At 42.4% G+C, this 26280-nt stretch overlaps 1 protein-coding gene across 5 annotated transcripts in view; it reads right to left on the bottom strand.

Annotated features, from left to right (window-relative positions):
- Positions 1-355: 355 nt before the first annotated feature.
- Positions 356-26280, bottom strand: part of LOC101163507 (glutamate receptor 4) — a 182903-nt gene continuing 156978 nt past the window's right edge. Inside the window, exons 15-18 of one of the 5 annotated variants that reach the window (XM_023961794.1) lie at positions 16407-16654; positions 10199-10313; positions 8618-8755; positions 356-4143 (exon numbers count right to left, since the gene is read on the bottom strand). In XM_023961794.1, coding sequence (XP_023817562.1) covers positions 3979-4143; positions 8618-8755; positions 10199-10313; positions 16407-16654 — 666 coding nt within the window. In that variant the 3' untranslated portion in view covers positions 356-3978. Of the gene's footprint in view, positions 4144-8507; positions 10314-12942; positions 13058-16406; positions 16655-26280 lie in introns of those variants that run through there. The other 4 variants (XM_023961793.1, XM_023961798.1, XM_023961797.1 and 1 more) reach the window with 4 other exon arrangements.

Consider the following 26280-nt stretch of genomic DNA (forward strand, 5'->3'; position numbering starts at 1 on the left):
ATAAACAAAGAGCTCTCAGCAACAGGGAGGGGAAGGGGGGCAGGGTTGCTCAGGTCCTGGCCTTCACTAAGAAGTGAGTTTCTAATGAACTACTTCCAATCTGCAGAAACAATGTAATTGAAAACTGCATGATTTGGCCTGAAACCTCCCCAGGGAAATGCCAGAGCCGCCTCAATTGGCTCAGTTGGCAATTTTCTCATTTGTCTTTTGCCTAATTTTACAAGAAAAATGATCATTTCTGTATTTTTCTGTAGCTTGCACGTGTATTTACTCACTATGCATTTTTCCTTATTGAACAACAAAAAGACAATTAGCACCAGAGAGTGAAAAAAAACACACAAAGACAGACCACAAATTCAGAATTAATGTTTTACTAAAAAAGAAACATGGCAAAAAAGACAATGAAACAGGGTGTTAAAGCCAGCGCCGACGGACATTTGCTGTGTTTGTGAAATCATCTTGGGGTTGGAAAAAAAATCAGTCTCAAAGAACCAAGTAAAAACCATTTGCATTGTTCAGAAATACACTTTAGAGACCTTCTTCAGGTGCATCTGCAGCTGTACTGATCTTAGGTCAAAAAGAGAGAGCTTTAAAAACTGCTGCTTAGGTCATGAAAAGTTACTGTTTGCTGTTTGAAAAAGAGGACTATTAAATCTTATGTTTTCTTTGTTCATTATTGTTTGTCAATTTACTTTGAGATGCATATAAAGTTGTTTAAACCATTGACTGTTTGTAAGAACTATAGAGTGAGTGAGTGTGATGTTACCCATAGAAAGCTGTTCACTTTCAGCTCTAACAAAATGAAGCCAATTCAGTCGCCATTTTCTGTGATACAGATGCCGCCATGTTGGAGCCAGACATTGTCAATAAGCAGTGATTGGTCTGAGGTGTCGTTTCTATGGCAACCACTCCAGTTAATCAGGAGTGAGCTTGTTGGAAGTCCACACCCATTCCACTAGAAAGCCGGCCACACCAAATCTGTGAATGAAATGTTTGAACATTGGACTTGGGGCCAGCAGGCTCCACCTACTTTAATTAAAGCATCTGATTGGTCAATTTATAATGTGACTTGCACTACAGAAAAAAATGAGGATTACGAAGAACATGTCAAAAAGGTACGAGAGCAAGAAGGCTTTTTCTGACAAATAGAATAGTTGTTTTTCTCTCTCAATAGAAGTCTATGGGATTTTGGCATCTTGGAGCCAGCGGGTACTTTCTGTTTGGAACGCTATGGGAGGGGTCATTCAGTCCAATTCTCATACACAAAACACGGTTGTGACATATGATGAGGAGAAACCATTCCGTTTACTGCATTAACAAAAAAAAAACTTTAGATCAGTTCTTTAAGTCAGAAAAACATCACCAGCCCCGATCTTTGATGCAATCTTTCTTCACCTTACTCATGACAACAGAAAATGTTTTAATGTTGAAGATGATTTGCAATTGTGTGTGAATTTAACAAAGTTACAGGGCATAAGGAATGCAACTTGAAGGAAAAGACAGCTACCACAAATGTTTCAAGTTGGTAATCCATCCTCATTTTGTTATTTAGATTTTTTTCCACTGAGGCATAAAAAGACTCCTGCAACTGATGATTTACTAAAAGTCAAGGACGTTGGACAAAACTGGGAGCCAGGGTTGTGGAGAGTTAAAAACAATGTCAGTGGGACAAGCAAGAGGCATAGGAAGGGCAAAAAAGACCGAAAAAACTGTAGCGTGACACAATATAATAAAGTTAATACCACCATAGAGCATAATGGTAGTATTGTAAGTCTATTGGGAATATTTTTTTCAAATGATATGTACTTTTTGTTTCCAGGGCCAGCAGTAATTTAAAAAAACCTATGACGATACTTATACTAACGAATCGATTGGAACCCTGTTGAACTCAGAATCATGTTTCCGTCTGTAGCTGACTTTTATGTTGTGAGAAACCAACACAAATGCTCTTAGGCGACATAAAAAAAAATCCCCAAAAAAACATTACAAATGTTATACTTGCAAAATGTCAGGCTGCATTGTTCCCTGCACTACAGCAGTCACCTCAGCCCTTCCACTGCATTTAAATGGATTTCCTTTCAGTGGGCCAAACGCATGAGCATTTCCATGTTTTGTTGGAGGGCTCTAAGCCCACGCATGTGCACACACACACACACACAATTACACAGGCACACACACAGACTTTCCGAAAAACAAAAAAAAAAAGGATTTTGGTGATAAAAACACTTCAGACAATAAAAACTAGTGAATAAGTAATGGCGCTTGAGTGATCACTCCAAGCTGACCCTGTGTTTGCAACAACGGATGTGTGTGCATTTTGTGTGTTCCCCTTATGAGTGCCATGAGGACATTCAGTGTGGAGTGGAACACACAAAGACGGGGGCATATCAATGTTCTCAAGTTATCAAAAAAACAGCCATATAACAAAACGTATGCCATGGCCTTTAACAATCAGTGATCAATGTTTTCTATAGCTCTCTATAGACGTATAGATATATATATATATATATATTTATATTTATTTGCATTATATATAATATGTAGAATTATAAAAAAAGTACTTAATTACAAGCGTTTTTGTTTTCTTTTCTATTCATTATTGCAATGAAATTTTTACCTAGTATGATTAAAAAGACATGTGGCCTCTGTTTTGCTACTCAGGTATTTACAAGAGTTCTAAAAAGCAAGCTTTTATTTTGATATGGTGCCTCTTCCCAGCCACTGCGAGAGGACCTCCAGGGAAAACCTAACTGGAAAACGAACCAGGAAGTCTTTACAATTAAAATGAAAGGAAGGGGGCCTAGCTCTGTGGTTCTCAGCCCCATCAAAGCCAGTATAAACAGAGACACCTAGATTTTGGACAAACCTGCAAAGAAATTTTTGATTTGTCTTTTTAATTGCTTGTTAGAAAAAATGTCAGTGAATTATTTTTAAAATCCTGTGTGTGGCTGAGAAACTGTTTTCCTTTTTTTTTTTTTTTTTAAATCTTAACACTAAATATACAGTTCAAACTTTGCCTTGGCCACTCTTTAATGGGTAACAACCACTTTGTGTTCTAGGATCTCTACAGTCATGACGATGCTGCTGCTGCTGATGAAGGGCTTCGTTGCAACAGTGTCTGCTTCAAAAGCCCTGCTTGTTTTGTGGATTTTAACACTACACCTGTAATTGTTGATTATCTTGCTGACTCACAAGCAAGAATCCATTTCTATGAGTGGTAAGAAAGCATTTTGATTCACTTTGAAGGTTTCATGGTAAAGAAACAGGTTTGCACAGTCTGAAAGTTCAAGCTTACAGTTTTCTGGTCTCCTAAGAGTTATAATACCTGGCACTCAATTGTTGCAGGCTGGTTAAGGTGATAATAATGATGATGATGATGAAGATGATGATGAAAACAATATTTTTAGTTTTAGTAAGGCGTCGTCCGGGGATACGGCTTCATTGCGTGTCAATATGAACAGAGCAGGAGAAGAATTGTTTGGTTGTTTTTTTTTTTTTTGTTTTGTTTGTTTATAATCATAAGCTGCGATCTTCTTTTTATCGTCATGTGATTCAGCTTTGCTTCCATCCATCTATTTTCTCAACTTGCTCCTTCCTTTTAATGTTCGTAGGGTGGAGGGGTCAGGAGCCCACACAAATCCATGTCTTTCAATGCTGGCGTTCTTATTTGTACGAAAATTCCCCCCTGAAAGTAAGAAAAAGTAAAGTTGCAGGCAGGTGCGATGGAGCTGACTTTCTCGTACACACTTCCCTCCACAGTTTAAGTTCACTTGTCTGCTGTAAAAGGAGTCAGTTGTCCTTGGAGGGTGTAATGACTATGGGAAGCTTGTGTATTCAAAAGTGTAAAAATGTAACTCTGTCTGAACTACGGGATTTTTTTCTTAATGTTTCTGTCATTTTGCGATGATGGAGTGGCTGCATGTAGATGTGAAGTCTCCATGGTTCATGTCGTTAAGGCACGTCTGGTGTTTTTGGTTTTCAGGGCAGTCCGGAGGAGACCACAGCAAGTCCAGGGTGTCGAAAGGAGGCGTGGCCAGCATGCACGGCTTTGGGGCAATCCGGCGTCAGGACACGGCCATTCTCCCCCACACTTCCTGTGATGGACAGACGGGCCTTGTTCCGCATGGCTTCAGAGAAAGACAGCTGGGGAGGGTGGAGACAGCAGAGTAGATCCATGTAAAGAAAAAACCCCACAGTCACGGGCGTGTGAAAACTGCACTTCATTCACAGAAGGACAAAAAAAGACACTTTATTTTACACACACACATGCACATGCATGTGCCTGTGCACACACTATGCAGAAGGAAATGTCCAAGGGTGCAATCACACAATGGAGACATCTTATTTTTTTGCAACATACTTTCTTTTTCTATTAGGAATTCAGGTCTATTGTTAACAAAATTAACTACCGATAAAGCAGGTAAAAACGTAACTTTTTTGAGCTATTCATTATTTTTTATTAATTTATTTTTTTACTTGTTTTATTGTTTAGTATAGATATAAATAAACTTTGAGCTTTGAATCTAAGTTTTAAAATAATTCAAACACTTTCGTAATGTATATAAAAACAAGATCACAATTTATTTTACTGAAGCAAGTATTTAACAAAGAAAAACAAGTATCTTCAGTTATAGCTCAAGCTAGCAGAATAAAGGTAAATTGGCCTTTCAATACAAAGTATTTTCTGATGCATTTAAAAGGGTTTCCATGAATAGTTCCTATACATTTTTCCGATTTTGGCTATTATAATAAATATAATGTACATATTTATTTACATGATAGGAATGTTTTACATTTGCATTATTCTTATATTATGATGTCATTGAAAAGGGCATCGAAGGATTCCAAACTTATAGACCTACCCTGAAGAAAACAGTGTTCGTGATGTTTTTAATGCGCTTTTTCTGATTATGGAGGACGTATACTGTATGAAAAATTGGTCTTAAAATTGCGTTTCTGAGTATCTTTATTCAAATTGCAGTGACTCAGGAACAGATGAAAAAATGATCATTTGAAAAAGCCTTTATATGTGACGTAGAAAATAAGGTCCCTGCTCTGCTCCATTCTGATGTATCCACTTTTAGACAAAAACATCCACGTACGTCTTTGTTTTCCTCGTCTGAGCTGTTATCTACGGAGCCCTTGTCCTGATATTAAAATATATCTTGTTCCCACAGATTAATATCTTGTTCCCTTAGATTATTATCTCGTTCGTACGAAATACTATTCCGTTCCCACAAGATACTATTCCGTTCCCACAGGATACTATTGCGTTCCCTCGAAATACTATCCCGTTCCCTCGAAATGAGTAACTCGTGCGAACGCAACAATTAATCCGTTCAATTAAATCTGTTCTCTAAATATCCTCCGTGTCTTCAATGCAATGTAATGAGACACAGACAGACAGAAATGTGAAGGTATCTGCTGTAAATCTATGACGTAAATTAATAACAGGATCAATGATCGGCTAGTCAGTTAGCATGTATCCTTATAGCCTTCGAATGTAAAGCGACTGACTGCTAAAGTTAATAAAAGACAAGTCCTGAATATTATTATTCCTATTCGACCCTAAACTACAATATCAGCTGTCTGTCAACAGACCAGCCAGTTGCCCAAATGCCGGCATACATCAAAGAACTCTGCGGCGGCGCTAGTAGTAGCCTAGCAGGAGCTATCGTATGACAAAGCAGCCTAGTTATCATAAATCTTTTGATATTTTTCTTATATTCATTGAGACGGTAATAAAGTGATCATTTTTGTTTTTCGTGTTCCTTTTTTGAACAAATGTGGGTCACAGAGACACAGAAGTTACCGCTGAAAGCGGCTTTTGCCGGCGTACAGAGAGCATATCCGCGTGTATGATTTATGACGTGAATAATTATTGCGTTCGAACGAAATAATTATTGCGTTCGCACGAGTTAATCATTTCGAGGGAACGCAATAGTATCTTGTGGGAATGGAAAAGTATTTCGTGCGAACGAGATAATAATCTGTGGGAACAAGATATATTTTAATACCTTAATGTCAGGACACGGGCTCCGTATTTAATGGAAAATCCAGAAATTACTCATAGTGAATGGTCTCCTGAAAACCCATACATTTTTAAATTATTTTCTAATATTGTTACATGTAATCTTATTACATATACTTTTGCAAATTGAGGCCCAAAATATGTTTTCCTGAATTTACTGAACTGAAGAAAAGATGTGAATGCTCCATAAATTACACATTCAAATCGTTGAAGAGCGACATCACTGTGCAACGACACAAAACACCTCCTTTTCTTCCAGCGAAAGGAAGGCAAAGCAGGCAACAGTCAACAAACACGGACAGAGAAGACAACACATGGGTAGTAGACATCTGCATTTGGATAAACCATGCATTTGTGACTTTTGGGTTCCAGTAGTTTTAACAGGATTTGGGAAGGTGGGGGCTTTGGAGAAACAGAGGGTGCACATGAAAGAGTGACTTTTCTTTGAAGGGTTCAGATTTATAGAGGGAGTATCTGACTATACTGCTCAGAGTCGGGTGACACTTCACACAAACAGGTTACTCTGTGATGTTTCTGTTGCTTTACAGCAGTTTTTCCTGTAAACTTTCACATTTCTGACAATAACAAGATTAAATCTGAGAGGAACAGACGTTTATTTGATCCTGAGAATCTTAAGGAGTGCAGCAGCTTTTGTCAAAACAAGCACTGGCTGTTCAGAAGGAGTTTTTCTACCCTATTATCTCTAAATGACAACAGGAAAGAAAAATCGGCCTGGTTGCTTGGTCTGAAGTGTATGTCTCCAAAATAGGCTTGATTTAATAATTTCCAAGCAACTTTGAGATGCACAATTTAGGAATAATTTCATTTTGTTCCTACGGTCACGTCTGCTTTCTTCTTTTATTTGTCAATAAAGCAAATGGAAAGACAATCCCTGTTTTTTCATGATGTTCTGCTTCTTTGTAGAAGATAGTTTAACTGTTGTCATTGTGAGTCTTAAAAATTCAAGTTCTTCGGAAAACAAATTCTCCTATAAACTTTAAGGGTTGGGAAACAGTCTGGAAATATTGTCTCACATTTAGCCGTTTTCACTCCTGCATACTAAATATTGATCCTGCCAGTTATTTCAATACGAATAAAACTTTATATGGTCAATAGCTTGGTCTTCCATCACAGGAAAAGTTTGCAGACAGACCAATTCAGTAATATTTACACTAAGGGTTTCTGAAGCATCAGTCAAAAACAAGATTTACATTTTTAACATTGAGTAGCTTTTCTGTATGAAGTGTGTGTTTAATCAACTGGGTCCTCTGCTTCTGAATTTATTAAATAAACCAATGTTTTGAAAGTTTCAGGGTTTTTAAGTAAAGTAATTGTCTGGATGGGACGTCTGCAGCAGCGATGCACAACTCCAGTTTATAGATGGCACAGTGTAGGTTTGTCATATGAATGATGGGACACAGAAACACAGATAGTTCTGACTTGTCACTTCTAAAGAAATAAGCACCTTTACGGGTCAACCCCCTTAAGGGTGCTCATGACTGAGGCTTTTATGCTAACTGTCATGACTAAATGAATGATGCTCATCAGAAAGTCTTCTTCTCTCTACAGGTCTGTAGTGCAACTTACAATGTGCTGTCAGAGGACAGGACTTGCCCTTAATTAGTGGTAATGAGTAAAGTATAAACTGGTCTTAACAAGCACAGAACAGGGATGTCCATGTGTAACTCTAACACTGCAGTGTTGCCGGAGGGATCACGGAGTGCTCTAGTTAGGAGCAGCTGCTGAGCGCTCACCAGCATCAAAATATCTTAACGATGTTTTTCTTCCTAAAATGTCTGTCACATTATGACTCAAAAAAAATCTTAAAGTCAAAATCATGATAATTGCTTTCAACACTGTAGGTAATTAATTTGTTGCTTGAAGCAGTGCCAGATTTTACTAAGGAACACCACACTAACAAATTCCTGCTTTCAGTGTGGAGAACTATTCAAATAAACTCCAGCCTGATGATAGTTTGCTAAAGTTTACTGAAACTTGAAGCTGCGACACGCTAAACGGACACATCCAGACATCAAAATGTATATGGAGAAACTGGAATTGTGCATCTGTGGTTCATGGCCATGTTGGCAGTTGACTAGAATTACAATGCAGGTGCCTATTAAAGTCATAAGCCAAGAGCATCACCACCACTGTCATCTTCATCATCATCACCACTGCAGCCAAAGACAATGGAACCAAATGTGTGATCAAACAAGTCTAACCTCAAACAGCAAAACACAAACCAAATTGTGCGTCACAAGCCTGAGAAAGTAATGATTATTATGAGACGGAGCAGCCAGAACGGATAGTAGATCAGATGAGACATTAAATTGGTTCCACAATGCTTGACCACATCCTTATTGGCACATAAAGAACATGGGGCTGCTGGGACAGCCTAAACAATACAAACTCCACAGCACCACCACCATGATCAACACCACCATACCCCACCTATATGGGAGCCTCTAAATCCTACCCCTATATCTTGACCCCCTCGGAGCCGTACACGTTGTACCCCTCCCTATAAGTGGCTAGATTCTGGGTGCTGGGGGAGGGGCTGGGGCAGTGGGGGGGGCTAAGGTCCACCTTCATGCGCTTGGCTTCGGCCCGTGACTTGTAGCAGAACTCAACCAGAGCCACCAGCATGGCCAGACCCAGGCCTCCAACAAGGATGTAGAAGACCCCGGCCACATTGGACAGGCTCAGAGCCTGGGACGACTTGTCCTGAAAACACGGGGGATGGGGGTGGAGGAAGGGCAGAAGGCACGGGAGGGAATGGAAACCGGCGATTGAGCAAAAACGGGAAACAACACACAGGAAATGGAATGGTAAGGAAGGGGGAAATAGAACAAAAAGAGTAATGTGAAACAAAATGAGGTGGGGAAAAAGCAGACAAAAATAAAACAAAATATGTTAGACACAAAAAATGGATAAACAGTCAGTTTCACACATGTTAAACTGCATTTTTTTGAAATTTTCTACACTTCTAAATGAAACTACAGCTACTTGTTAATTCCACAATTACACAGTGCTTTCACAAAGAAGAGAAACTAGTATTATCTACGGCTTGGACTACTGGCACAACAGCAAAAAAACATACATATTATACATCTGTGACAGATTTACCTACATACAGTTAGTGTAAGAGTGATGTTTAAATCAAGTTCAAAGCAGGTCTTATGGAATAATTTGCCCACTGAGGTTCAATTGCAAAAGTTCCAAAATTTGTTTATTTTTTGTAAAACTTCTACATGGTTTTTCTTTTCATTTGTGACCCATTGCTCCTCATCATTGACTGTATCTGAGAACTGGAGTGAGTGAGTGTGACATCACCCATAGAAAATGGGTTACTTTACAGCCAGCAGGCACCGCCTACTTTTATTGAGGCATCTGATTGGTCAGTTAATAACTTGCATAAATTAACTACAAAAAAAAAGAAAAAATCAGGATTATCAAGAACGTGTTAAAAAAAGGTATCAGAGCAAGAAGGATTATTCTGACGAATGAGAATTAGCTGTTTAGTTCTCTATAGACATCTAGGGGATTTTGGCTTCATAGAGCCAGCAGGTACTTCCTGTTTGGAACGCCAGGTGGGGTAGGGGTCACTCAGCCCAGTTTTCAAATATGGTCAGTGCTCCTGATACATCTTAATGTTTCATACATTTATAAAAATATTCTTTTCACATCCAGTGTAAATGCTTAAATAGAGTTTAAAGTTAATCTATTCAATAATTTCTACAAAATTAAATGAATATTAATTGGTTTAACTGATTCATAAAAACGTAGAAGCCTGATAGCATAAATATAAAAGCAGAAGCTTCTGATTGGCAAATGCCACTAAAATGTGCCTAATGGTGGATTTTTAAAGATTAACCTGTAAAAAATATGCATTAAAATGAGTTTCTGTCAAAAGATGTTAGAGGTGCAATAAAAAATTGGGTTGCAACAAATTCCTGTTGTTCTAAAACAAAACAGAAAATGAAGCAAATATCTGAAAACTCTGCAGAACATGATCAAATGTTTGTTTTCCTGGAGTTTATGTAAAGCATGCTGCAGGTTAACTGAGGAACTGGTTTCAAACAGTGTCTCTAATGCAGTAATCTGGAGAATGTTCAGGATAAAACGATCAGACTGGCATTTTGCAGGCTGCTGCAGCGTGAGACTGACCTTACTTCCAGAGTCCTTGGGTCCACACTCTCCCTTGTCATACCACCATTTGTTTTTCAGTTTGTCTAAGACGCCTGCTTCACTCAGTTTCAAAACTGCAAGGTTTACCGGGGTTCTTTGCGTGTAAAAATAACATAAATAACATCATAGGTCATGTTATTTTATGTTATTATAATATTTCACATTTGCATTGTACAGCTCAGTCACATGTTAACGTTGGCTTGCATCAGGTGACCTAGCATGGATCCCACTGAGTACATGTGTGTACGCTCGGTGAGGAGGGGCCGGGGGGAGCATGGAGCTAAAGCGAGCTACAGACATATGAGTGGGACCCACCTTTGTCACGTAAGGTAACACAACCATGCTGCCCTGACTTGAGGCATTTCAACAACAGGTAAATACTGTTAAGACAGGATAATTTGCATCAGGCTTGCTCTGTGCTTCAGCTGGAAGAGGGAGAAAGCTTTCTTAATCTGATCTCAAAGCTACAGAAAATATATATTTTTTAAATCTAAGGTCTTCTGCGCTCTACTTTTTTCTTGCATTCAATATGATTGTTTACCAGTGTGTAGGTGGTCTTGAGCTGAAATAGTTTTCTTGCCTGAATGTTAACAATTGACATTCAATTGTTTAACTTAAAACCATAAAGAAAAAAAAAAGTCTTTTATTTAAAGAGCCCAACAAAATTGAATATACGTCGTTGCAGAAGTGATGTGTTATAAAACAAAATCTTCTAACCATTTTATAAATCAGCTAAATTCCTTTTGGGCTCACAGTGCTGCTGGAGCCTATCCCAGCAACTGTTGGACGAAGGCAGGGTGCACCCTAGACTGGTCAACAGTCTGTTGCAGGACCACACAATCACACCCAGGGACAATGTAGAGACACCATTGTAAGACTAGAGTGCTAACCATACACCACCATGCAGCCATGATTTCTTGACAATATAATTTCTGCTTAAAGGCTTAAATTTGCGTTAAATAGGGAAGTCATTTTGCTACCTTTAAGAATCACTGTCCCTATCAGTAGAAAAAAAAACAATGTTACACAAATTTAGATGTGAGGAGTTGTTGGAAAACTCCAGATCCTCAAAGACTTTAGTAAATCGTCCTGTGCCTTCAAAAGGTCAAAGCTTTCACAAGTGAAATGTCTCAACGTCTCCTCTACAGGAAGTCTTGGCACATATGTTTACCCTGGAAAGGTTCCCAAATGTCATCCATCCATCTATTCCTCACCCACTTCATCTTCTTCAGGTTCATGCATAGAATGGAGGTTCCACAGCTAAAATAAATCTGCAGCATTCTCATCAGTTTGTGCATCTTCTTTTGATTTGGAACTTCAAACACAGAAGATCTCGGTTTCACTTGGACTGAAATTTCAAAAACGTCTTCAAAATGCGTAGACAAGAGACTGTGGCATTGTGTGTGAAACAAAAGACATCTTTATTCTATTATTCATAAAGGCCTCATTATAGCTGCTAAAATATTTGATCTACCTGACAATCCGAATATAAGTATGACTGGAAAAAGATTTGGAGATGTGCAATTTATTAAAACATTTAAAAGCTTAAAATATGATGTTACACAAAGGTTGGCTCTTCTTTTTTATCTGTTTAAAAAAGGTAGACTTTTAAGAACCTGTTTAATGAAAATTAAGTTTTGGGAATTTTGAAAATGAAGGTTACATTTGCATTTCTGAGTAATTTTATTTAAAATTGTTGTGAATCAGGAGCAGATGAAAAAATGCTTTTTGAAAAAAAGAGCTTATTTGTGACATGGAAAATATGCTGGGTGGGCTGCAAGCTCCTCTCCATTCTGATGCATCCACTTGTAGACAAATAGATCCATGGACGTCTTTGTTTTCCTCAACCGAGCTGGCGTCTGGTTTAAAACCCTACGGCTGGATAGCTCCAATGTTGCTCGCCATTTTTGTTGCACAGGTAATGTTAGGTTATGGGTAGGAGGGGCTGTAAGTTAGCGGGCGAGCGTGTTAACAGAAGGATGTCGGGAAAGAAGGGTGGGCTTACTCTGTGCCAACAGTCCTGCCTTTAACTCACAAGTGAATTTCTATTGACCTCCAGTTGCTCTGCAGAAACTATGTCCTAGAAAATGACGCAGGCTTTTTAATTTTAGCACTAAAAATGGCATAATTATCATTGAAAAACCACCAAAACGCAATAAAAATAGATTAAAAGATGATTGGAGTGGGTTTTTAAAGAATCCTAAAGAAAAAGGAAGGAAAAAACCCTCTAGTCTCATTTTCATGACAAAAATCTAATTTGTTGTGTGAAAAGAACTCAGTTTATCTGTTTTTCTTCATTAGTTTCTAATTTTTCCTTTTCCTCTTCCCAGAGCTGCCACCAGGGAGCAAATATTCCTGCCTTCACAGTAATTGGTTTCATATGAACTTCCTTTCATCTTTTTTGTCAAATCTGTCTCCATTACCTTTCTGTCACTCTAGTTTCTGGATGGGCATTAGCAGATAATGCCCCAAAACATGAGAAACTGTTTATCAAAAAATGCCATCAAACAATCATTTAAAAACAGATTCTTGAAGACTTACAGGAACGTCTTTTTATCTGAAAGAGCAGAAGCTCCCTGTACGTGATCATTATAGGAAACGTTGGTCTACTCCAGGGCAGATGGATGTATTACGAACTCCCAGGACGGGGCCCGTCGCAAACTGCTCAGATTGTGAGCGGCCCCCGTCACTTTATGTTGGGGGGGCAGACAGAGAGGGCTAACCTTGGAATCCCCTCCCCCGCTGCCACATTCTCCTTTGTCATACCACCACTTGTTTTTCAATTTGTCCAACAGGCCCTGCTCGTTGAGTTTTAGCACGGCCAGGTTGACCGCATTTCTTTAGGTAAAAAAAAAAAGGAGGGACAGATAAGATAGTTTGGTCAGAGCAGAGAATGGAGGGACAAACAGACGTGATGGGAACCACAGCCAGCGGGATGAAGGAAGGAGGAGGAAAAAGGGGAGGACATGAGTGGAGAGTGACTAAAGGTGAAGAAGTGAGCAGGACCTCGTCAACACTGTCTCCCACATTCACTTTTTAAACCAACTGCTGTTTTGTCATGAGCTTTTCAGTGACCCAGAGTTTCAAATCACAGTAAAAACTTCTCTAAATTTTACCTTTGTTTATATTTTTTTTGTTTATTTTCATGTCTTTCTTCCATGCATTCTAACAGGAGCAGTTTCAAAGGAAAGTCCTGCTGTTAATCTGTCACTAGTGTCCTGCGGATGGCGCTCTTGTCCTGTCCTGCTGCCTTCCGTACCTCTCGTCAGTATGGTTTTTTTCAACCCCGCAACTAACAGTGCTCTCTGACCTCCGAACAAAATCCAGGGACGATTGGCTAAATACCCAACATTCCCTCCTGACTGGAAAGTCTGACTAAAGCCTTAGTCACAACTACCCTTACGGAGGAATACAGGCTGTCTGTCGGCAAAACAAATGGACAAACCTCTACAGGGCAAGCAGGTGGGCACAGAAGCTTGACCCATACGTCATACGCTACATTCAAGAACGCGTTTTTAGAACTGCTTTTGGCGTGTTCATGAATGCACATTTAGCATATGGTGTTCACACTCTTTTGTTCTTCTTTCTACTGTTTACCAGCACATGTCCGCCACCTACTGTTGAAAGCGATTGGTGCGAAATGTCAAAGTGGTGCAAATCTTGCTCTTCTTTCCCAGCTCTATTCCGATATACGAAAGACTTGATGTCTTATTATTCTTGCCGGGCACAGACTCCAACTATTAAATGCTCCTCAATTTTTTGATCTATTTTTAAACGACTGGCACTTTAGTGAATGAAAAGGGACGCCATCCATAGGTCACTACCATCCAAGTCCCTGACTGCTCAAAGTTCGACCTGGTTTAACTTTCAACTCGGATTCAGTAGTCGCAGGTTTTGTGTGTAGAGCCCAAAAAAATATCTTAAAACTGCGCATAGGCAACACATGATCGCAAGAGTTTTGAACACGGAAGCCCGAAACAAGCATTTATGCGAGTTTACATAGACCATACATTGGAAGTGGTCGCTTGAACGCACACTGCAGAGGGCGGTGTGAACGTAGCTATAAGTGCGTGCAACTTCCATTAGTCTTTCAAAAATGTCACTAATCACAATACACTTACCACACACACGACAATGAATGGTACGTTTCTTTTTTAACGAAGTCCCCTGAGGTGGCCGTGTAAGCCTCAAGAGGACTGCAAAACACACTTGCCCTTCCCTTAAGATGTCGCTGCTCCTCTCAGTGACCCTCCACGGCCCCAAAGAACCCAAAAACCTGCAGCACCCATACAGATGTATGTGACTAAGGCCTGAAGCCTCAGTCTCCTTCCACCCAAAAAAGCAACTTATGCTTGCCGATTTTGACAAATTAATGAATCTTTTTAAGGATTTACTCCATGTTTTTTTATTTTTAATACATTTAATTTATCCTGACGTTCTTTTTTTGATTTGTTTTTTTGCCTTTTTGTCAAACAAGACTGATGTATTAGAAAAAAAGGTCACTGCAGCTGCTGCTGCCTACAAGCACGTTCATCCATTTTTCTACTTCTAGGATTTGTGAAATATGAAAGTTTTTAACCTTTAACAATTTATAGTTTTACAGAGACAGTGTTGTACGGGGTGATAACAAAAGTGACTTATCGCACTAACGCAAGAGTTTTGGATGAAAACAGTTCAGACATATTTGGACATATTTACAACAGGTTCTTATCAACAGTCACATCAAAGGCAGCAGTAGATCAGAGGGAATCACATACACGTGCTATTTTAGTTTCATTTAAGAGTTTGTTTGCTTTTTATCAACATCATTAACTCTGTAATTAGTGCATCATGAGGAGAGGCAGCTCACCTGACATGCACACTCACAGGCACTTGAATGCATCATAAGAACCGCATTTCTGCTGAATGAAAGGGGCCAGATATGGACACGCTGAGCAACAACATTGCTTTTTGTAGTGAACTCCTTAAGAATAGATCGATTTGAAGGGGACTGGAGTTTTGAAGGATTTTTCACCACACACGGGGGAGGGAGGGGGTCATAGAGCAGGAAGCGAGGCCAATGAGCTGCTAGGGTTTTGCCTTTCACAAAGCTAATTGCTGAGAGAGAAAAGGGAGGGAGCAGGTGGTCAAATGCTACTGACCTCGGTCAATTATTTTCCCACTTTATGACGTCCTTGTGCTGCTATCACAGCCATGTGAGCATGAATCTCCATGGCTGCTCATGAAACCTTCAATCACTGTGACTCTAAGCTCAAGTTAGCAAAGGGAGAACAAGCGTCTGACATAAAAATTTAAGATTTATAGTCACTTGCTCCTTCATGTCCCACCATCTTGTGGTCTGTTCGTCAACTCTTATGCATTTTTTTTGCATTGTTTGCTAAATACCACGCTTATATTTCATATAAACGTATTTGGATGTATATAAATTATTCCATTGGTTTAAATAATTTGGCATTTGATCAAATGTTGTTTTGTCCCCCCTTTTGCCAGGCCCCTCAGTGTTTCATCACGTTTCTTTCCCAATTGTCCATGACCTCCCCCCTCCTTGGGCTCTGGAGGACTTGGCAGCAGTCTGAGGTTCTACCCCTCCTCGCGGGCAGCATTGCATAAATATAGGAGGTTCTACAATCATATTGTTCAAGGGACAACAGGATGAGGCAGCAGACAAATGGACAGAGTTACCTGCAAGGTGCCCCTGTGGAGCAAGAGAGTGACTGACAGAGCAACAGAGGAGCATTCAAGCATAGAGAGGTGTGCTGATGACACAGACAAAGAACAGTGGGGGACATTCTCTACATTCACAGGAAAAAAGTAAAAAAGAAAGGTATGGCACAGACAAGAAGCTGGAATTGCACAGAAAAAAATAAATTAAAAGGCAGATCGGGGAAAAGGCAAGACAGCACGATGAAACATAATTTGGACATTCATGTCAGGATGTTTTTGCACCATTGCTGCCTAGTGTTCCAAAATACTTGATCAAGCAAATTTAAAATCCACTTTTACAGAAAAAATGACAAGTTTATATCTGTTTACAATTTTCATTTAGTTTCAAAATCCTCACTCGGCAGCAGTGGCAGGGTCATTTAGGGGTCACATTTAAAAGGCACAGCAGGGTAAGTGGAATATTGCAGCAATAGAACAGCATCAGCTAAGTCACTGTTTCCTATTGTCACACTATTCCACCCACCTTAACTGTGAGCCTTTTGGCGTGGCAATGCCATATCCTTTGGAGTCAAGGTTCCCTCCGACTTTCATGGTGTCGCACGGCTTGCGCTGCTCCGTGTATTCGTTCATGGTGGACTCCAGCAGAAAGGCGTACTTCCCCTTGGATTTGCGGACTCTCGCCACTCCCTCCGCTGTGGTTTTGGTAAACACAGTCGGCTCGGCAGACTTCATGTACGACCACATCTTCTCATAAACAGCTATCTTCGACCTCTGAGGGGAAGTGATTTTAAAAAGGTAGAAGTCAAAGAAAGCAATGGTTATTCAGAGATAAAGGAAAATGCAAAATTGACATTCATAAAAAAAAAAAAATCCTATTCAGAAATTTTCTTTTGTGCTTATCTAACAATTGCATCTAAATCCTTATGCTACAGACACACCGGGCATGTGACACATGTTCAAAAACGCACTAGACACCCAGTCTTGAACACACATTCAGCCCACAGTGTTCACACTGGACAAGCAGGGAGGGGCTTCTTCTTTTTCCTACTGTTTCCTAGCGCATGTCCACCACCTACACTGAGAAGACGGTTGTTGCGAAATGTCGAAGCAGTGCAAATCTTGCATATCTTGCTCCAGGCCATAGAAATTTGCCTAGCTACACAGGAATGCGAGAGTTTTGAATTATTTTTCATATGGGTATGCTGTGGGAGACAGGTCATAGTGAACACCCATACACATATAAGTGAGAGTGAAGTAGGCATCCTAAGGGCCTTAAAAGTTTCCAGCACCCAGCCGAAATTCACAGTCTGTGACTGAAGTAGTCACCCCCTACTTATTGATGATAAACAAGTTTTATATTGTACCTGACAGCAAATAACCAATGGATGATGTTGTGCTAAATTCATGGTCATTTTGAGAAATATTACATTGAGAAATGTTTGCGGCAAATTAGTCATGTCTATTACCCCTCCTTTTGGCAAATTTCCTTTTTTCTTCAACCTTCCCACTCTACTGTCCGCACACAAACAAGTGCACGCAATACGATACGATGGCTACATCACCACGTGACCTTCAACACCTTATCTTCAAACTGAACTAAGAAGAAAAATGCCTCAATTAAGTTTCCTAAGTATTGAGTGAATATTTGTGAAAATATGCTAAACTAAATTGTCAGACATCTGGACATATGTGACATGATGAATTTTATTGTCTTGAATTATATTATAATTTATAATAATATAGTTATGATTTACGCTTTTTAAAATTCTTGTTAGCATTTAAAACCCTTGTGCTATCTTAGATGACCCCACCCTTACTTTGATGTGTTCTTCCTACCAAGACAAAGGTGGATAAAGGTGGAAAGATTTCATGTAATCCATGGACACCAGTGAAGATCACAAATCACTGAAGAAATATTGTTCAGAGCTCTGTCTAGTGGGTCTAGATGACCCAACTCCCAACGTCAAAGTTCCTAGGATGGCACAAGGGTTACGGACACATTTTTCATTCAAATGTGGCTAAACCCTCTGGGATTTGTTTTGTCTGGATAGACAAAAATAATTCCCGTCCCTTGATGATTTGAGATTTAAAAAAACAATCTTAGTCCCATTTGATCAATTATGTAGGCAAAGTTTTAGTATCAATTCAAATGAAGAGTTCTGTAATATATGTTTATTTGAAAGAAGTAATACCTGAACTGAGCAAAACCCATCAGGATGTGCTAGCTACATTTTACAGTGCTTTGTTTAGTCGCCACAGTTTCTTATGATCTGAAGCAAAGTGCTGCAGCAAATTCTCACTGTCCAGAGAATGACAGGAGGAAAGCTGTGCCTGCTATCTTTCATTCTGATCCTCTGGCATATAATGGCATTTAGAGCCCTATTTAGAATATAAAACACTATGCCCTCCTTAACAAGTAAAGCATTAGTTTTATGTTAAATGAGTTTTTGAGTGGAAGAGTAGCATGCTAATCGGCCAGGCAGTTATGAATTCTGGGTTGCTCTTCAGAGGACATCTGTCTGGCATGATACAACACGCAGCATTAGACTATGCATATGCCTCTTGCGTACACGCAAGCCTGCCGTTCTGTGTCCCCGTCTGGCGCTTTTGTGATCTGGATTTGCTTTTGTTTCTGTGTGTTTGTGTACTCATGAGTGAAAATAACAAGCAAAAGAGTCAAACTGTAATCCTCCATCTTCTTCTCTTTTTTTTTTTTTTTGGTCTCCGGTACTCGGGTATTATTCTGTCACTCTGCAAACGACAAGCCAGCGCATCAGAAGCTGAAACTGGGACCTGGGGATATTGTGTATGTGTGTTTGTGTGTGTCTGGGGCGGTTGATGGTGCGCGACGGACACCTATCCCATAATAATGCCACTTGCACCCAAGACAACCATTATCTGCACCACCTCTCCACATTCCGTCCTCCCTGTGTCTCCTTTTGCTCACTTTATTTTTCATTCCTCCAAAGCCAACCATAGAGTCTCATAACTCCCCCCAGCCCTTTCATCCATCCACCCGTCTATCCATCATTCATCCCACTCAGAGACTGAGACCGGGAGACAGTAATGCCGCCATTTCTTTGCACATACAAAAACAGGCTGCAGCCTTGAAGGGAGGATGGATGTGCGACAATTCGATGTGACTTTTTCCACATTCTTAAACAATGAGTGTGGCTACGAAGGATGAAATGGATGCCGCGAGTCACCTTCAGGCTTCCGCAACTTTTTTAAACGTACTCGGACAATCTCCATGCTCCTAGTGAGAAATGTCATTCAAGTCGAACGCATCCATTATAAGCCAGACAATCCACTGTACACTAAACGCACAGAAATGCTTAAACAACGGCGCACACGCACATGCAAAGATAATTAATGGTGGTGGTGAATCCCCCTCAGCTGTGGGAGCGTAAATTGCTTTTTCACCCTCCACAGATTTCTGCCTGCTCATTATGTTGATGATGCCAGGCCCACTCATAGGAGCACAAACTGTCTGCCACAAGGCTCCTCATCCTCCTCTGCCTCCACATGTCCCCTACACAAAAGCACTTGAGCTCACATCTCCATAAAATATGAGTGATTGTGCACACAAACACTGTTTCATTGTTTTTACAATGGAGCAAAGCAACAGATAAGGTCATGACGACATAAACAAACATATGCACATTTTAAAATGTAAGAAAAAAATGTACAAAACAAAATTTAAAGGAATTTAAGCATTTTTTGAATTCTTCTATGTTTAACTCCTCACTCAAAACAATGTCTGCAAAATCCTTCCCCACTCCTCTGTTCTACTTCCCTGATCACATATGTAGATTAGTGTTTGGACTGTTGGTTTAACTGGGATAAATGAATGAAGAACTTAAGAGTGATTTCATTGAAACATTTTTTGGAAACTACAAGTCTTTTATTTTGATGGTAAATAAAGAGTAGAAAAAACATGGGGTGACAGGGATCCAAGTCAGGCCACTGCAACAACAACATTTAGCCTCAGGACATGAAGGACAGTTTTTGAAAACTTGGTGTAAAATTCCGACATTCACAAGTCGGCAAATCAATGGTTTCAAAACAGAAGTGCAGATTGTCTAATATACTGTTCATGATTATCTAAATAGCTGTATGTGTCATGACTTGAAGGATTGACAGACCCAGACGCTGAAACCCAGAATGAGGACAAGGGGGTGAACGGTAAGGAAAGGGTTTTATTTATTCCAGGAAAGTTGGTGTGGCTTGGAGGGCAGCTGGAGAGAACAGCGGCTTGTGGCGTGGCTGGAGGTAAGAGCGCAGCTTGGCAGAGCTTGAGGTTTCCACCGGACTGTAGGAGGACTCGGACTGACATCCACACTGGGGACACTTGGAGACTGGAATCCTGAGACAGGGAGAGGCAAGATTAACACGAGGCCAGACTTAACATAGAAACATGAGCTAGACTTAAGACCAGGTTTAGTCACCATAAAGGGCAACGAACTGGCGTTGGCTAATGGGTCTGGATCTCCTTAAGAGCAGAGCAGGTGATGAGGTGAATTGGTCCCAGCTGGTGGAGTCAGGAGCAGAGCAGGAGGGGGAGGGGGAGGAGACTGACAGGCACCATAACAGTACCCCCCCCTCAACGACCGCCTCCAGGCGGTCCAGGGCGGCGATCCGGGTGGGCGCGGTAGAAGTCTGTGATGAGGGTGGGGTCCAAAATGAGGGAGCGGGAGACCCAGGAGCGCTCCTCAGGACCGTACCCTTCCCAGTCGACGAGGTACTGATGGCCGCGACCCCGCCGCCGAACGTCCAGGATGCGGCTAACCGTGTAAGCCGGAGCACCGTCAATGATACGGGCGGGAGGTGGGGAAGTGGAAGGCGGGCACAAGGCGCTGTCAGAGACTGGCTTGATTTGAGAGATGTGGAACGAGGGATGAATTTTGAGTGCGGCCGGGAGCTTGAGGCGGACACAGGAGGGGTTAATAACTCTATCAATGACGTATGGACCAATATACCTGGGGGCGAGTTTGCGAGACGTGGCCTGAATGGGGATATTCCTGGCGGAAAGCCACACCTTTTGGCCGGGTCGGTACTCGGGTCCCACCACCCTGTGACGGTTTGCCGTCCGGCAGTTGTGCTCCCTGGTGCGGACGAGCGCTGCCTTGGTCTGTTGCCAAACGCGCTGACAGCGCTGGAGATGGTCCTGCACAGATGGCACAGCCAGGTCGAGTTCGTGGGATGGGAACAACGGTGGTGAGAACCCGAGGGATGCTTCAAATGGGGAGATTCCTGTGGCAGAAGATGGATGTGAATTGTGGGCATACTCAACCCATACTAGGTACTTGGACCAGTCAGCGGGGTTATCGGCGGCGATGCAACGGAGGGATGCCTCCAGCTCCTGATTTGCACGTTCTGCCTGGCCGTTAGACTGAGGGTGGTACCCTGACGTGAGGCTGACAGTGGCTCCCAGGGCAGAACAGAAGGCCTTCCACACCTGGGAGATGAATTGAGGTCCGCGGTCCGAAACGATGTCCAAAGGAATGCCGTGATGCCTAAAAACATGGTGAACCAGAATGTCCGCTGTTTCTGTGGCTGTGGGGAGCTGACGGAGAGGGATGAAATGACAGAATTTAGAGAACCGGTCGATCACAGTAAAAATGACAGTGTGACCTTGGGAGTCAGGGAGACCGGTGACGAAGTCCACTGCGATGTGAGACCACGGTCGGCTAGGCGTAGGCAGAGGATGGAGAAGCCCTGAAGGTGGCGAGTGAGCCGACTTAGAACGGGCGCAGATGGAACATGGGGCCACGTACTCCCTGACGTCCTTATTAATGGTCGGCCAGAAAAAGCGTCTACGGATCAGGCTGATGGTTCGATGTATTCCCCCATGGCAGGCGATGCGTGAAGTGTGAGCCCATGAGATAACGTCCGACCTTAGGGAACTGGGGACAAATAACGTGCCATAAGGAGGAACAGGGTGATTGGGTTCCTCACCTTGGGCCTGGATGACTCTGGCCTCAATGTCCCAGGTAAGGTTTCCGACCACGCAGGTGGGGGGCAGGACGCTGGTGACAGAGGGGGATTCAGTGGAACAGAATTTTCGTGACAGGGCATCGGGCTTTGTGTTGCGAGACCCAGGACGGTACGTGATGGTAAAGTTAAAACGGTCAAAAAATAAGCACCAGCGGGCCTGACGGGAATTGAGCCTCTTGGCAGTACGGAGATATGCAAGGTTTTTGTGGTCTGTCCACACAATGAAGGGGTGAGCCGCTCCCTCCAGCCAATGACGCCATTCTTCGAGTGCCAGTTTAATGGCCAGAAGTTCGCGATTACCCACATCATAATTCCTTTCAGCCGGGGAAAGCTTCTTGGAAAAGAAGGCGCATGGTTTAAGTTTGTTGGTGCCCACCTCCCTTTGGGACAGTACCCCCCCAACCCCAGAGTCCGAGGCGTCGACCTCCACAATAAACTGTCTGTCGGGGTCGGGCTGAATTAGGATGGGGGCAGAGACAAATAGCTTTTTAAGGTGGTCGAAGGCAGATTGGGCGGTGGCGTTCCAGGAGAATGGCTTGGCAGTGGATGTGAGTTGAGTGAGCGGAGCAGCAATCGAGCTATAGTTCCTAATGAAACGCCTATAAAAGTTGGCAAAGCCCAAAAATTGCTGGAGCTTTTTGCGTGTGGTAGGAGGTTCCCACTGGGATACGGCCTCTATCTTGGCCGGGTCATGCCGGATGCTGCCGGCTTCAAATATGTAGCCCAAAAATGGAACGGAGGTAGTGTGAAAAGCGCATTTTTCTGCTTTGACGAATAGGTGGTTCTCAGCCAGGCGCTGTAGCACAGACCTAACGTGACCTTCATGTTGGGTGGTGTCTTTTGAGTAGATGAGTATGTCGTCCAGGTAGACAAAGACGAAAAGATTGAGGAAATCCCTGAGGACGTCATTAACTAGGCGTTGAAACACGGCCGGAGCGTTAGTTAACCCAAAGGGCATGACGAGATACTCATAATGTCCTAACGGAGTTTTGAAAGCGGTTTTCCATTCATCCCCCTCCTTTATACGTACGAGATGGTAAGCGTTGCGGAGATCGAGTTTAGAAAAGATACGGGCGCCTTGGATAGAGTCAAAAACTGAGCTGAGGAGGGGTAAAGAGTATTTATCTTTAATAGTGATTTGGTTTAACTCCCGATAATCGATACAGGGTCTCAGGGACTTGTCCTTTTTCTCCACGAAAAAAAACCCAGCCCCAGCGGGAGAAGAGGAGGGACGGATGTGCCCCGAAGAAAGTGCCTCTTGGATATATTTTTCCATGGCAACTTTCTCTGGACCAGATAGATTAAACAACCGTCCTTTGGGTAAAGTAGCACCATCTAATAACTGGATGGAGCAGTCATAGGGTCTATGAGGAGGAAGAGAGCTGGCTTTGGACTTACTGAACACGTAACTGAGGTTGTGGTAACACTCTGGAACATTACTGAGATCAATGTCTTCCGATTGACCACTAGGGGAGTTATTTACGGTAGGGACCGCTGAGCGAAGACAGTTGGCGAGGCAAAACTCACTCCAGTTGATAATACAATGATTGGTCCAGTCGAACTGGGGGTTGTGTTTTCTAAGCCACGAAAAACCTAAGACCACAGGATTTTGGGGGGTGTGAGTGATGAAAAACTGAACATCTTCCCTGTGATTAACAGAGGTGATCAGTAATAGGGGCTTAGTACGATGAGTTATGAGGGAGAGGTGTTGTCCTCCCAAGCCTGCAGCTCTAACAGGAGAGTCGAGTTTTTCAACAGGGAGCGAGAGACGGGAAACAATGCTATGGTCAAGGAGGCTTTGTTCAGCGCCTGAATCAATAAGGGCCTGAAGTTCAATAATATTGGCATGATTACATAACTTGACAGGAAGAAAAAGAAAGTTCTTAGCAGAGACGATAGGGGTACCCGCCCGCGGCCTGTCTTCTAGTGGGGGGTTCTGGAGTTTTGAACGCAGCTCACATTGATGTACCTGATGCCCCTGCTGGCCGCAGTAAAAACACGCACCCTCCTCCCGGCGCCTTTTACGTTCCTCGGCGGAGATCCGTGAGATGCCGATCTGCATGGGCTCCTCATGAGAGCGGTGTGATCTTTCTGGAGGACAGGAAGGGGAGAAAAGAGCATCAGCAGCCGGTAATATGGGCTTAGGTGTCTTATGTGCCTGAGGAGGCTTTTCATGCTGACGTTCCCGAAGGCGGGCGTCGGAGCGCAGGGCTGCGGAGACAAGTTCTTCGAAGTTACGGGTTTCAGGCTGCGTGCATAAGTGATCCGTTATGTTTTCGTTGAGAAGACACCGTGGAGTGCCGGATCAGACCAGCCGGCTTCCAGCGCCAGGATTCTGAAGTTGATGATATGGTCGCTGACCAAACGATTCTGCTGTCTGAGAGCGAGGAGTTTTCTGGTGGCTTCCTCCTGCTTCTTTGGCTGATCGAACACCAGACGGAACTCCTTTATGAAACGATCAAACGGAAGGTGAGTAATGGGATTGACCGCCAGAAAAGCTTGGGCCCACTGCAGGGCTTTATTTCTCAGGGAGTTGACGATTAGGGTGATTTTGCTGGGATCAGAATAGTAGTACCTGGGAGCTTGTTGAAACAGAAGTTGACATTGGAGGAGAAATCCGCCGCATGCTTCTACGTCACCGTAGAATGGCTCGGGTTGCAGGCGAAAATTTTCCGGGGTTGGAACGGGAGCGGAAGCTTGGCCGGAAGTAGGAAGTGTTGCTGTGGCGACAGAGTTAGACATTTGTGCGGGTAAATTCATTAATGTTTGCATCATACCATTGAGCTGTGAAAGTAGGTCTTCTTGAATCTTAGACATCCGAGAAATGGCGTTGGAGTGCAGTTCCAAAAAGATTCCTTGCTGATTAACTGTGTGGCGAAGTCCTTCTGGGTCAGCTGGGTCAGGAGTTAGGCCAGTTCGTTCTGTCATGACTTGAAGGATTGACAGACCCAGACGCTGAAACCCAGAATGAGGACAAGGGGGTGAACGGTAAGGAAAGGGTTTTATTTATTCCAGGAAAGTTGGTGTGGCTTGGAGGGCAGCTGGAGAGAACAGCGGCTTGTGGCGTGGCTGGAGGTAAGAGCGCAGCTTGGCAGAGCTTGAGGTTTCCACCGGACTGTAGGAGGACTCGGACTGACATCCACACTGGGGACACTTGGAGACTGGAATCCTGAGACAGGGAGAGGCAAGATTAACACGAGGCCAGACTTAACATAGAAACATGAGCTAGACTTAAGACCAGGTTTAGTCACCATAAAGGGCAACGAACTGGCGTTGGCTAATGGGTCTGGATCTCCTTAAGAGCAGAGCAGGTGATGAGGTGAATTGGTCCCAGCTGGTGGAGTCAGGAGCAGAGCAGGAGGGGGAGGGGGAGGAGACTGACAGGCACCATAACAGTATGGTCATCCGGATTAAATGAAAATGAAATGAGAAAGATGAAATGGAAAAAATGATCATAATCTCATCACTGCATCAGATTTCCTGTGGAAGGTCGTAGAGAAGTTCCCTTGGGGCTCGTACGGCCACCTCAAGACTTCATGAAAAAAAAGACCATTGTTGTGGGTGATGTAAGTGTATCATGAAATATTTGTGAGGCTAATGGAAGTTACACGGACCTCTGACAAATGGATGATGCTGTTGTACGGAGGATTCCTTATGCTGCACTCTAATCGCCAGTAAGGTGCAAGTACTGGTTCCTTACTGACCACTGATGTGTACGTAGTACATAGATGACTGTAGGATGTCCACACAATCTGCACTGTATTTGTCTAATTTCCTCTTTTCTAACAGTCAGGCTGCATGCAAGAAGCATGCACTTATCATGTCAACAGAAGACTCTTTGTGAAGTCCAAATGGTTGAAAATTTCGTACAACACACATTTCACCCCTTCCCCTTACTTACACTTACAGTATGTGTTCATGAACATTTTCTTTCTATGTGTTTAAAGGGTAACACAAAAGGGAAGTTAAAGGCTGACTCCACTGTCAGCCCAGATTTTAAAAAAGAAAAAAAAGAAAAAAGGGGCAAGATTAGGGGAAGTGGGCTGAGCGGGGGAGGTGTGGTCTTAGTCTTTGATTGACAGTGGCAGTAAGATTAGCTTGAGGTAACTAGAGGATTTTTTTATTAATGTCTTGATGAAAATAGGAAAACAATAATAAATTTCAGGAAGTCCGAACTCCCCATCCTGCAGCAGCTTTCTGCCATCCAGCCAGCAAGCCGCCCAAGGGCCGCGTGCAGTGTAGCGATCTGCGCCACACTCAGCGTCACGGAGCTCCATCGCAATCTGGAGCGTTAAAAGATGGGCGAGGCTTCTATCTGGAGCTATAGATCATGACGTGAAACTTCTGAAATGACGTGAGACTTATACCAGTTGACCAATCACAAAATTCAACTTTATTTT

This window comes from Oryzias latipes, chromosome 13 (genome assembly GCF_002234675.1).
Source record: "Oryzias latipes chromosome 13, ASM223467v1".
Taxonomy (NCBI): domain Eukaryota; kingdom Metazoa; phylum Chordata; class Actinopteri; order Beloniformes; family Adrianichthyidae; genus Oryzias; species Oryzias latipes.